The sequence below is a fragment of the Engystomops pustulosus genome, chromosome 6 (genome assembly GCF_040894005.1).
Source record: "Engystomops pustulosus chromosome 6, aEngPut4.maternal, whole genome shotgun sequence".
In the NCBI taxonomy this organism is placed as follows: Eukaryota; Metazoa; Chordata; class Amphibia; order Anura; family Leptodactylidae; genus Engystomops; species Engystomops pustulosus.
The window spans coordinates 50,292,360-50,306,479 of record NC_092416.1 but is presented as its reverse complement, the minus strand read 5'-3'; the positions used below and the strand labels follow the sequence as shown (position 1 = coordinate 50,306,479).

The window sequence follows — 14,120 nt, the reverse complement described above, 5'->3', positions numbered from 1 at the left end:
TAAGCAAAATAAAGAACTTTTTTTTGATCTTACCAATTGGCTGCAAAGGTAAAACATTTATAGAGGTCTGAATACTTTTCATACCCACAGTAAATGGGGCTGAGGTGAAAAGAGATCCTATGACAATATGATATGACATCACTTGACTAAAAAGAAAAAAAAAAAATCATTCATTATATGCATTAAACGCCCTGCTGCCGTAGTGATGGAGATGAACCTTTTAAATAAGCCATGAGTGGTACTAGTCACAAACTATCCCAAGCCGCAGCCATTATCTATAGATGACCACACTCTCCAGGTGGCGACGAGTGCTGCACATGGAGATCTCCAGTAGGGAAAGGGTCTGGAGTAGGGATCCTGGTAATTACTAGCAGGTGAGGCAGACGATAGGCCCCAGCGGGAGACACGTGGCACGGGAGCCGCCTGACACAGCAATGCATTCTCATTCTTTAATTAAACGCTCATTAACTTGGCGTCCTCTAAGGTTTGTCCTTAAGAAGTTGCAAAGTGTTCTGTTATCTGCCAGCAGTTTCTTATACTAATGAAGAGGCCTGGGCGCGAGGTAGTCCCACTATAGACATCTTAGTCCCAATGATTAGAAAGATTCAGAGATGGCAAAAGAACAGAGATAGAAAACAGCAATAATCTGCGGACATGTCTATAATGGAAATACACATAGGGCTCAGGTCACAATAGTTGTTCTCTATTATTTGTTATTAGGAAAACACATTTTTTAACCCACCACAATAAGTTCCGGTTATTTTGAGCCAAAACCAGGTGCGGTTGCACACACAGAACAGGCGCAAGTCTTTACTGACACTATACAGAGAGGATATTGGTATAATGAAGAGACTTGCACCGGTCCTGTGGTCAAACACTCCTAGCTTTGGCTCAAAAGAACAGAATGAAATAACTGAAGATGGAGATGGGAATTTGCCTTTATCTGTAACTTAATGCCCAACTGGTACAAAAGAAAAAGATGGCCCTGCCAACAAGGGCTAATAACCTACAAGAGGTGGGGGAAGTCCACAGCAGATGAGGGCGACGAGCTTCTCATATGGTAGTACAGGTTATTGTAGTTCTTCCTGAAGAGTGGAGTTTCAGGTTCCAGAGTATGGAGAATACATAGGAAAAATCTTGGAGATGATTGTGTGCAGAGCAGATAAGTAGGGAGTAAACTACAAAGGGGGAGGATAGAGATTTATCAAGAGTTGGCACACGTTCCCCAAGCCCATTGCGCCAGGTATACCAAGAGGCTGCAGTCAGGTGCCCACATCAAATCTACTGCAAGCAAGCTATAGCTAAGGCACCAACGCAAGGCATAGGTGTAGAGGTTGCATAATGAATTACACCAGGAACTGCAACATTATCATAACTTGTACTAGGTTAGGTCCGATAGAATCCAGAGAAGAGTAGGATGGGCAAAGTATGAGCAGTGGGTAGAGAGTAAATGTATGGCGAGATGAAATCTAGGAAAATACATGCACAAGGAGGGGGGGGGGGGTGTCGCACGCCAGGTTTTGTCTTGTTAATCTCACTGCTGCCACCAAATGTGACGTTTTTTGAACTCTGAAGGGTACACAAGGTTAATTAAAGGGATATTCTTGTCTGGGCATTCACATTCAGTTTCATTAATCTGCCATAGATACATTTCTTCAATTGGATGTTATTAAAAAAAATTACTTGTGTGAAGAAAATTTCTCATAAATGTAGCAATATGGGCCCTTACAAAAAAGACTGTGTCCTTGGATACGACCACCTCTGCTGGAGATATTGCACAAAGAAACAAAAGGTTTATGTATATGAAATGTCCTGGAGTTACTGCAGGTCCCACAGCCGTCCTGTGGTAATGATCGCTGAAGCCAGGAGGTCAGACAGGGCTAGGTAGCGCATGTCTGGCCACCGCTGCCAGCTGGGCATGGTCAGCAACAATACTCAGGTAGGCTGTGGCATTGCAACGATGCTCAATTGGTACCAAGGGGCCCAAAGAGTGCCAAGAAAATATTCCCCATACCATGACACCACCACCACCAGCCTGAACCGTTGATACAAGGCAGGATGGATCCATGCTTTCATGTTGTTGACGCCAAATTCTGACCCTACCATCCAAATGTCGCAGCAGAAATCGAGACTCATCAGACCAGGCAACGTTTTTCCAATCTTCTACTGTCCAATTTCGATGAGCTTGTGCAAATTGTAGCCTCAGTTTCCTGTTCTTAGCCGAAAGGAGTGGCACCCGGTGTGGTCTTCTGCTGCTGTAGCCCATCTGCCTCAAAGTTCGACGTACTGTGCGTTCAGAGATGCTCTTCTGCCTACCTTGGTTGTAATGGGTGTCGATTTGAGTCACTGTTGCCTTTCTATCAGCTCGAACCAGTCTGCCCATTCTCCTCTGACCTCTGGCATCAACAAGGCATTTCCGCCCACAGAACTGCCGCTCACTGGATGTTTTTTCTTTTTCGCACCATTCTCTGTAAACCCTAGAGATGGTTGTGCGTGAAAATCCCAGTAGATCAGCAGTTTCTGAAATACTCAGACCAGCCCTTCTGGCACCAACAACCATGCCACGTTCAAAGGCACTCAAATCACCTTTCTTCCCCATACTGATGCTCGGTTTGAACTGCAGGAGATTGTCTTGACCATGTCTACATGCCTAAATGCACTGAGTTGCCGCCATGTGATTGGCTGATTAGAAATTAAGTGTTAACGAGCAGTTGGACAGGTGTACCTAATAAAGTGGCCGGTGAGTGTATGTATATATATATATATATATATATATATATATATATATATATATATATATATATATATATATATATATTCCGTTTAACAGAATGTAGATTACAAGTGTAGGAGTACAAGTACAAAAAATTCCATTACCTTGTGCAGAACTAATGGGGAAAGGACGGTTCACACTTGACGATTCTGCGTAGAGGAAACGTCCGCAGGTTGTCCATTAGAGCTTTAAAAAATTATTTTTAAAAAATGTGTAAAAATTTTACTCACCTCCAAATAATTCTCCACTCCTAAAACTGCTTGCGTTTCTGGTGCCCGGACTACACCACTAAGATAGGGGGAGAAAAAAAGACACCATGGGAAAATACATTTAGTTAAAATAACTGACCGTGCACCAGCATCAGAATATATTTCTTTAGGCTCAGCAGTGGAACTTATTCAGATTGCTGACAAATAAAGGATATAAGCACATTGGAGATGTATTAATGTGTCGGCCTTATAGACCAGTGCAGAGTAGAACTAGACAGTTCTCTACTGCGCCAGATGTATCACTGTGTCTGATGCTGGATAATTAATTTGGTGCACAACTCGTTATATCACAGGGTGTAATCAGAGCTCTGTGCTATAACAAGCCATGCACCTGTGTGACATCACATGACCAGGGGCCCTTGTTTATCCACAGGAACTAAAGAAGGAAATTTCCTATAGAATGACAGCAAGGAGAGATCTAGAAAACCATGAGGAATTGATACAGAAAGTATATTGAAAATTATAGAACATTACACAAACAATATCAATTAATTGCTGAAAGTGTACAACTACTTTAACCCTTTCATGCTCTTGGACGTGATAGTACGTCCTTGTGGAAAGATACTTCCTTCACCGGGACATTCTATCACATCCAGCTTCTGGCAACGGCTAAAGAACAGAGCCGGCACCAGAAGTAGGGTGTCAGCTGTATATCACTGCTGGCACTGTGCTCAAACACCCGCAATATGAGCTGACCCTGATCGCAAGTGTTAACCCATTACACGCTGCAGTCATGTCTAAGGGTCTTTCCCCTTGGATCCCCATGCTGCTTACCAGGGGATCTGATCCTCTTCAGTACAGCCCCAAGATCTGCAAAGTGCACCCTGAAGAACCTGACAAAACCTGGCAGGTGACCGCTAAAGCCTTCTGCATGTATATTCCTATATTTCATCACATACGGACAGAGGAGACTCATCATGCACTCAGCATGCTATTGTTAACCAAGCCTTGGTGTCTTGCACTTGAACAATACAAGACACAGGAGTTTGATTTCTGATCGCATATATCCGAGTCCGATTCCCTAGAAAGGCATATGCGTTCGGGCAGAGGCCCACTCCCAATGCGCTACGGGTGCGTTATGAACGCAACGCTCGCGGAATGTGTGACCGCGGCATTATAGTGACACAGGGCACATTTAAAAAATAGGGCTGTGTCCTTGAGGCCAAGATAGACTGAGTCCTGAATGGGTTAAGGTGCCGATACAGTGTTTTTTGTTTACTTTTGATTTTTGTAGCACTTCATACTCCAAACCCAGTGATCAGTGAAAAGTTATGCAAATTTCATAGAACTAGTGAAAACACTATGGGGCTCATTTACTGCCCAGTCTGCAGTGTTCACAGAAAGTGCACTGTCCGACAATGCACTGTGCCGCGATTCACTAAGATCATGCGCCTGATATCCTGGATGTGTCGCTTCCCTGCTCAGGTCTGTCGGAGTTCACCTTCTTCCTGGTGCATGTAAGTGCATTGTCTTGTGACACAATTTGAAAGTTAAATGCCGCGCTCGGTCTGAATGGGTCGGATCATCCGATGTCTCATGGAAACCAATGCAGCTGCGCCAAAATCTGATTGCTTGCAACACAATCCCAGCACAGGCACCTGTTAAATACCTGTCAAAGCTGCCCAAATCCCGAAAACGTCAGAAAGTCAGATGAAAGTGCGTAAATGAGATATATATATATATCGATTTCTGTCCGTCTCCTAGATCTCCGCTTGCTGTGATTCTCAGGTATAAGCTTCAATGTTTGCTTCAAAGGGAAACAAATCATGTGATGGACACAAAGATGATGTTTAGAAGTGAGACCAGGGGGCCACAACATCAAAAAGTGAAGCCAGCGCATAATAAGTACCCTTTAGTACTTCTGACACCCGCCACCACAACAACAAAAGCATTATATTGCAGTCAAAAAGTGGGTCAAAGCAACTGTTATAGCAACAATGTCCAACGTTAGAAGGAGCCAATGTAAAAGAAATGTCACACGTCATCTACTGAAATTCACATTCACTATAAGCGGGCACTGCTGTATGGCATGCATGATCACCATGCCAGTCACTGCACATCACACTAAATGTATATAGGTAAACATCCAACAAGGTGGATCCAGTATCCTGAAAGTCTCAACATGACATCAACATGACTAGAACTGCAATACAAAGTGTGTGCAGGGATCTCACTTTTATAGAGGAAAGTGGCCATAGCTTCCTGTCTCATTATTTGGGAAGGGGCACACACACACAGTTTGATGTGATGCAGGACCACAGGCATTTTACCTCTGATCACAGACACCTACCTATACTTAGTACCAAAATACTGGAAGAACAGCAGATAGCGGACTTTGTTAGAAGTCATTGCATCAATCATGTGATCACAACATTCACCCAGCACGCTGCTCCCTCACTGACAGCATGGGCAGCTTCACAAGGACAAGCCGGCACCACAGGACCCCAGAGGCTGCCCGCAGCTGCCTGACCGGACGCCATCATTATCATCAAGCAACAGTCACACATTTCCCCCTCTGCCTACAACTAGTCATGTATAGAGTTATACACAGTTTCTCAGACGGATCTTATGATTTAATAACGGGGCTTTTTATACCTATCTGTCGCACGGTTATGACGTCATTCATTCGAGTGGCTGCCTGCTATTGCCTGTGTGTAAGAGCAGTGCTTGTTATGAGCAGATTAGTTGAAGCTGGCAAGTGTATAATTATGTACTTATCATTATTAATCCCTTAAGGATGCAGTGTTTTTTTCATAAATTTTTTGGTGTCAACCTTCAAAAATCGTGTACAGGGCTGGGGGCTCATTTTATGCGTAACGAATCTTACTTCTCAGTGACGTTATTTATTATTTCATGCCGTGTACTGGGAAACTGGAAAAAAAATTCCAAATATGGTGAAATTTGTAGAAAAAAAAATGCATTTGTCACTTTCTTGTAGGCTCAGTTTTTCTGACTTCCACTCTGCGCTCCAAATAACACCTCTGCTTTATTCTTTGGTTCGGTACGATCACGGTGATACCAAATTTATATAGGTTTTATTGTGTTTTAATACATTTACAATAATTAAATGAATGTGTACAATATAAAAATAGTTTTGCCATCTTTTGACGCTAATAACTTTTTCATACTTTGGTGTACGGAGCTGTGTGTGGTGTCATTTTTTGCTAAATGCGTTGATGTTTTAATATTACTATTTTGAGGACTGTGCGACCTTTTGATCACTTTTTATTATATTTTTATGTTATGTAAAATGTCATAAAAGTGGCGTTTCTGACATTTGGACGCTATTTTCCTTTATGGGGTTCACCGCTGGCATTAATCTCAGACATTTTAAGGCACAGCAATGCCTAACGTGTTTGTGATTTTTACTATTTATTTTTTAAACTTTTTTTTTACAATTTTTTTAGACCCTCTAGGGTCCTTTAACCCTAGATGGTCTGATTGTTCCTATCGTACAATCATATCTGCAATACTACAGTATGAATACTAATTTTACACAATATTCATTATTCATTCATTCATTGTAACAAAACTGCAGATGCCATGCAGCCTCGGGTTTAACGAAGACCTGAGGGTGAAGACACACGTGGCGTTTTTGGGCCGTTTTTAGTTAGTGCGTTTTCAGATCGTTAAAAATGCATGCGTTTTTTACTAACTAAAAACAGCCCAAAAGCGGCCTAAAAACGCCACGTGTGTCTTCACCCTGAGGCTGTCCAGGCATGCGATCGCCGCTCCGCAGTGATGTCCTCAGGAATTGACAATCAGAAAAAAGAATGGCGCCACGCACTGCCATCGTTTAACTGCTACGGCATTAGAAGGGTTATAAGGGGTGGAATATGCAGCAAACCCCAACTGTGGATAAATAGGGCTCACCCCGTACAGCCCCCAAATCTCTGTGCCGATCATGTTCAGTTAATATAATAGATACAGCCTCAGGCTGCATTCAAATGTGGCATTTACATTGCATTTTGAAACACAATATAACATCTGAGGAGAGGAGATTTACCTTATTACATTACTTTTAATATTTGAATTTAGAAAATGCAATGTTAACCTGCACAAACCAAACGATAAAATTACAGGAGACCCCCTGAACAGACTTACAATACAGGAGATCCCCAGAGCAGACCGACAATACAGGAGACGCCCAGAGCAGATTTTTAATCTCCATATACTGCCATACAGTAGTATAGCATTATATCAGGGGTAGGGAACCTATGGCTCGGAAGCCAGATGTGGCTCTTTTGATGGCTGCCAGACAAATCTTCAATAAATAGTGATCAGCGCTGTGTCTGTCTAAGATATACATAGTGCTGATCACTTAGTGTGACACAGAGGGGCATGTGCTGTGGTTACCTATCTCTTGGGGGTCTGGTGCTGTAGCTACCTATCTCTTGGGGGTCATGTGCAGGGGCTAATATCTACTGGGGGCATGTGCTGTAGCTACCTATCTACTGGGAGGCATGTGCATATTGCACGGCTCTCAAGGAATTACATTTTAAAACATGTGGCGTTCATGGCTCTATCAGCCAAAAAGGTTCCTGACCCCTGCATTATATGATAGGATCAATCAGACAACCTAGGGTTAAAGTAACCTAGGGAGTCTGAAAAATAGTAAAAGTAAAAATTTTAAAAAGTTAAAAAAAAATTATAATTAAAAAAACAAAAAATTCAAATCACCCCTCTTTCCCTAGAACCGATATAAATATAAATAAACAAATTAGAAAGATACCACACACAGCTCTGTACACTGAAAGGACATGTCATCAGGTCTGTGTCACTAGTCCTGTCACTACTACCTGTTGGAGCAGCTCACAAGGATCCCATCCCAGCCTTTATCTAGTTATTTCATACATTATTCATTGTAAAATCATCTATTCTTTATTATGTAAATAAGGCTGGTCACATGGTCAGAGGCAGTGATGTCACCCCTGTTACCCCTCCCCTCTCCTCCCCCTGCTCATGTCTGTGTGTAATGTATAGTAAAGCATTGCTGGTGTGTGTGCTGCATCTGCTGACAAGCTGCATCCTCCTAATATACAGGTGAGAGAAACAGACATCAGCTACACATGAATCTGACATGTTCTGCTGTAACATGGCTGCATGGAGCTGCTGTATCTCTCCTATATACACACATGCACACACAGGCTGCAGGGGCGTGGCCACCAGCACCAGGAAGCACATCATTATACAGCCTCACACCATTATACAGGCTGTCAGTCATGCACTGGGGGTGTGGCTGTACCTCCCACTCATGAATAAGGTGGACAGCTTGAATATGCTAATGCTTCATTGGACATTTCACAGGTCATTTGCATACAGCTTTAGGACCTCATTGCTTAGGTTTACAGGCATGTAGAGGGACAATGAAGGGATAGAGGCAATGCTCTCTAATGGCAGTTTATGAAAATATATTTAGTTTAGGGGGGTTATTTTGCATGACAGGTTCTCTTGAAGTATGAAAAATATATTAGCGCCAGAAGATGGCAAAAAAAAAATTCTACACAAGTTTTTAATTTTTGCAAATGTATGAAAACATTATAGAGCCTATACAAATTTGGTACCCCTGTGATCACACCGACCCAAAGAATAAAGGAGACATGTCATTTGTGGCACACAATGAAAGCCGTAAATTCTAAGCCCACAAGAAAACACTGCAAATGCATTTTTTCACCAATTTCACTGCGTTTAGAATGTTTTTCCCACTTCCTAGTACACAGCATGGAATAATAAATACCATCACTATGAATTACAATTTGTTACGCAGTAAACAAGCCATCACACAGCTCTTTACATGTAAAAAAAAAAGTTATAGATTTTGGATTGTGGGGAGTGAAAAATAAAAATGAAAAAACAAAAAAGAGTGAGGTCCTTAAAGGGTTAAATTGTCTGATGCATATGTGGCCACAGTAACACAATACTGACAAGCAACCAATAGGATTACTGGATATCTTTTTGAAAAAAAATTACCGGTCAGTGCTGTTCAGTCTGTGGGATCTCTTCAGTGAGTGACGATAGACGCCCGAGAGCTTCGGCACGATTTCAGATAATGACCTTATATACATGATGGCTGCATAATCCCATATTCATAGATGTAGAGTTATTATTTCTATTATTATATATATATATATATATATATATATATTATTTCTTTTTGAGTTCTTTTTAAAACTAGAACAGCCGTATTTGGGGGGGGGGGGGTATGTGCAGCAGTATAGTGTGATGAGGAGAGCGCCCCCTAGCATATACATCCATTGTATACAATAGATCTGCTGAAAACATTTAGTTGCTGTAACTGCTGAAATTGACTGTTATTAGTTACACTTATATAGTGCAGGCGGTCCCCTACTTAAAGGGAACCTACCACCACAAATCTACCTATAAAGGTAGATCGGGTGGTAGGTGGATCAATGGGACGTGAGGATCAAGTGCTAATCCTCACGTCCCCACACTTTTTTGTTAACTTTTATTAAACTTCTATGCAAATTTACTTATGCGGCTACTGGGGCGTGGAGTAGCCGCATCTGAGGTTACACGAGGCGGCTACTCCACGCCCCGGTAGCCTATTTTCCCCTCCTACTCACCATCTTCGGCGCGCAGCTCCGCGTAGCTGCGCGCCCTCGTCCGGCGATCCTGCAGTCTGTGCATGCGCAGAAGAGCAGGCCCGCTCTTGAACCGGGATGTGCAGTAGGGTAGAGTTTGGGGGCTTCTTTTGCACTTGGTATAGCCAATGGCTGTTCAAGCCGAATGGTAACTGCTTAATAACATCAGACGCAGAGATTAGTACAGTGCGTAGCCCTGTCGCTAGATACATCAGGCGACCGGATCCTCCTGATGTATACGGCAGCACCAGAGGGGTGAGGTGCAAGCTGCGGCATATGATACATCTCCACCATTGTTTTATGAGTTGGATTTAGAAGTGGAACTAAATCCTGTGACAGCAACAGACTTTGTGTGGGGCCTTTAGCAGTTTTCTGCTGTAGAAGCATTGAAATAATCGCAATTCTTGGCACAGGAATTGCAATTACTTTCTCCCTTATGGCACCTCAAAACCATGTTGGCATGAAGGGCGTGTTCCCGGTGATGGAGTGGGACAGTTTGGGACTTCCTGCCCCACACCTGCACACTAGCTATAGCCTGCACCCATTCAGGCCTGAACAAGCGCAGACTACAGCGTAGTCTTCTGATTTAATCAGCGCTTTAGAGGGGTTTTCACCACCTGTGCGAGGCGGAATCTAAAAAACCCCCAGAAAACGCATGTCAAGGGAGAGTGGCTTACTTAGCCCAATTGGATATGCTTTTCAACACAAGTCCCTCATGTGTAAATTGTGTGTTCTAAATGGAAGTCAAATGGAACGTGTGAAAGCCATTAAAGTTTTTTTTTCAGGTTTATACTATTGATAACAGCTGACACCCACACATATCATAGGAACTGATTTTTGGGGTGCTTCAGGTAAGAGCCCTACTAATCTGACATTGATTACCTATCTATTTGATAGGTTATCAATATTATAAGCTTTAATATCCCCATTAATATTCTGAACACAGTTCAAAACACATTTATCAAAGACCGAGCAAACTTCACTATGTTGGCCTGTGTAGTTTGCAGGGTGCGCTAGATTCATGATTTGTGGCGCATGTTTTGCATGAATCTGGCGCTCCTTGCACTGCTCCAACTTTTTGGTGAACCTTTAACATAGAGCGTGCAACACACTTCTGTCGGACTTTGCATGATAAATGTGTTGCACGCTCCAACGCTGTGCACCGGAAGGCCCATTGCAGTGCTTAAATTTGTGTCAAATCAAGAATAGTGCAGCCGAAGTGTGGACACTTCTTTTTTTTAGGGGTGCAGCGTGGCGTTGTGCTGCATAGAGCTGAAGATGTTTGATTGTGAATTGAGCAGAGAAAAACCATGGCTGGGAGAAATCGTAAAGAAGTCCTCTTCCTGATGGAGCAGATCATCGCCTGTAAGGTACTAGATTTCATCAATGTCTGTGTCACTGTCTGACCTACTAGTGTGTAATAGTCAATAGCCTCTCACACAGCCAAACTAGCTTCCTACACTGTACTGAGAAGACCCAACCAGGTCGAAACAGCTCTGTCTATATTTTGGAGTCTTCTAGAATAGCTACACTGGTTTGGCTTAATCCCACATCATGTTATTAGGCTTCTTGTAGGTCATGCTTGGTGTTAAGGGGGCTGCCTTTCAAGGTAGCAAAAGGAGGCATTGTTTTCCATTTAACACCTTGGAAAACATATGCTTCCTAGAACTCCCTAGTGGAGCATCTATGGTTTTAAGTCTCCACATGCTTATAAGGCGGCCTTAATTGGCAAAGTCTTCATAAGGAGAACTCTTACCTTCTGACCCTACTAGTGTGTAAGGTAGCATCATCAGAATTTTCAAGTTTCGCCTCAGGCAGCAAAAAGGCTAGAATCTGCCCTGCTTAGTAACCCTGTAAATGTTATGGAGCTGCTGATATTCATAGATAATTGCTCCCCCATTTACCCCAGATGTATATGGCTTGCTAAGATACCCATTATACAGTCTATATCTCATATTAGCAGCATGCTATTCTGTGGAGAATATCTATAACTTCTAGAAATGATCCTTTGGATGCTAATGAGCATTAATTGCAGCTTCCTCTTTAAATGAGACATTTGTCTTCACGTCCATGTTTTCCACATATTACATACCTAGAACAATGACATCACACAAGTGGATAGGAATGCAGAATGTCTACGTGCTGAGCGAGGAGGCAAGGATGTGGAATAAAGGCAGCGGAGGTCTATGGGAGTAATGTATCGGTCATGCATACTTCCCATAATACATAAGGGAACCGTATGTGTACTGTATGGATGCCCCCAGCTTGGTATGATGGCGGGGATGCCAACTTTATTATGTAATGGAATTAATCAAGCTCACAGATGACTGGATCGCTGAAGGACTAATATATCCCTGTAATGAAGGGGAGTCAAGGAAGATGGCCTCATGTAGAAGATGTCCAGCTTATGAAAACAAAGCCATCCCTAGGGAAGCACAACATGTTGCCCAAGAGTCCTTTTCAATAATGAGGGTTATCCGAGTGGGGGTTGTCCTGTGGCCCTTTAAGAGATTTATCTTACTGAAAATCAATAGTTGATCAATATAGACACCATGACACACTTCAAGTAGCAAATCTCTGCATCTTTTTTGCTCTTTCATTGTAAGATGGTCAAGGAACAGATACAAGGTGGGGCATTTACTACAGGTTTCCATGTTTTTTGTGGCGCTCCTACTGCCTGTCCTAATTTCCATCCAATTTATTAGTGGTCGGCACCAGAAAAATTTACATTTTCTGCCTCCTCCAACTCAAGAAAAGGTGCATCATTTTCATGGTGCGATAACTCTGACACAATTAATATGTGTCTTTTTCATTTTTTTGGTGCTGAAAAGTGGCAGAAAGTAGACCATAAGAAAATTGGTCTATTGTAGCAGAATGCAAACCTTCACTAGTAAGTCTGCTGACCCAGTTCTCCACCTGTGGAAGTGTGGATGCTGATAACCTAGTGGACAAAGTTGGCTCCATCCTCTGGCGATTATTACAGTGCCCATTGCTGCAGCTCCTCAGCAGCTGCTTAGCAAATTCTCTGACACTGCTACACACATTTATGGCGCTCGGGACAGAAAATGGTCCCAGGGACACTAATATCTGCTAAGAGCCACAAAATTAAATATGTCCTTCACTACCAATAGTTAGTCAGAAAACAAACCGGCAGAAGAACTGACATTTTGACTTCCAATATGTATCTATGGCATTGAGATTGAGCATGAGATTGAGCACTGTGACATCCCTGATAGCAGATTGAAGGGGCTGTGTTGCTGCGATATAAGGCACAGCCACTACCAAAGTTATAGTGCGCTATATACCATTGCTTGAGATGAAACACAGAAAAAGCCTTAAAGGAAACCTACCATTTGATTTGATGCATAATAAACCAAACATACCTTGAGAATGCTGTAGTTACACTGATGCAGGATCATATATTGGTTAATGTTCAGAAAGCTTGTGTAATAATGTGGATCCAGCTTTCCCAAGGTCCACAATTTTAAAATAGTTTTTTTTTTTCAGCAAAACCACTCAGCACAGGTGTAAAACAACATATGATCCTGCATCAGTGTAGCTACAGCATTATCAAGGTATGTTTGCTTCATAATGCATCAAATCAAATGGTAGATTTTCTTTAAAGGGAACATGCCATTGAAGTTAACCCACCCAAAATTAATACTTCATGAAAAAACTATGATTACAAAGCATTGCCTTTATCCTTGAATATTTCTTTTCCACAGCTTCTATGTTAAAAATCAGTTTGTGAACTTATGTGCAACTCACCTAAGGTGAGTGCAATGATATTAATGCAGTCCTGCATATTAAATTGTACTTTGCATTGTGCATTGCCCTTCCTCATATTTTTTTATGATTGACAGGTCTCACTGCTAGGGCATGCTGCTGTGCAGAATTAGTACTTAGGGCCCATCTGCCAATATTCAACGAAAGACATATATAAAGCTTTTTTCTTATTATTATGGGTAGAAAATACTGTGTCAAATGTTTTACACAGTGCCTTACATTCAAATCACGTGAGCAGGGTAATGTCATCTACGGTCCTTTACCTAGTTACATTAACATCTATCTATCTCATGTATGTATCTGATCACATCAAATCACACCATTCCTCCATGAAGGCATGAGGAGGAATGCTGGAATTTCATATGATCAGATACAGAAATAGGGTAGATTTTAATAGGATAGATTTTAAGGCCCTTAGTTGACATCACCCTTGTCACATGACATGAAGTGCTGAAAGGTGAAAAGGCATATTGCATGGGGAGGAGTAGATGGAAGATGCTGGGTGAGAAGATAATAAAACACAGTTGATTTTATAGGGATGTGAGGAAAACCATGTTTAGCTAGAAGAAGGGTGACATTTAGTCAATGGGGCTCTATGGGAACCGGTCATCACCTGTATTTGTGAAAAAAATGTGGTGACATGTTCCCTTTAAGTAAATTATGTCACTAGTAGATATAAAGTACAGTTAC

General features: G+C 42.1%; 1 protein-coding gene across 7 annotated transcripts in view; it reads right to left on the bottom strand.

Moving 5' to 3' along the window:
• The window catches only part of PUSL1 (pseudouridine synthase like 1), a 57,989-nt gene that overhangs the window by 34,223 nt on the left and 9,646 nt on the right, over positions 1-14,120 (bottom strand). The window contains exons 1-3 of one of the 7 annotated variants that reach the window (XM_072156030.1): positions 5,638-5,653; positions 3,004-3,061; positions 2,878-2,922 (exon numbers count right to left, since the gene is read on the bottom strand). The exons of 1 other annotated variant lie outside the window; for it this stretch is intronic. Coding sequence is in view for 1 of the 6 variants with exons in the window: in XM_072156026.1 (XP_072012127.1) it covers positions 3,004-3,061; positions 5,333-5,403 (129 nt within the window). In the remaining 5 variants the exon portion in view is untranslated. Of the gene's footprint in view, positions 1-2,877; positions 2,923-3,003; positions 3,062-5,332; positions 5,548-5,637; positions 5,696-14,120 lie in introns of those variants that run through there. 5 more of the 7 variants (XM_072156029.1, XM_072156028.1, XM_072156026.1 and 2 more) reach the window with 5 other exon arrangements.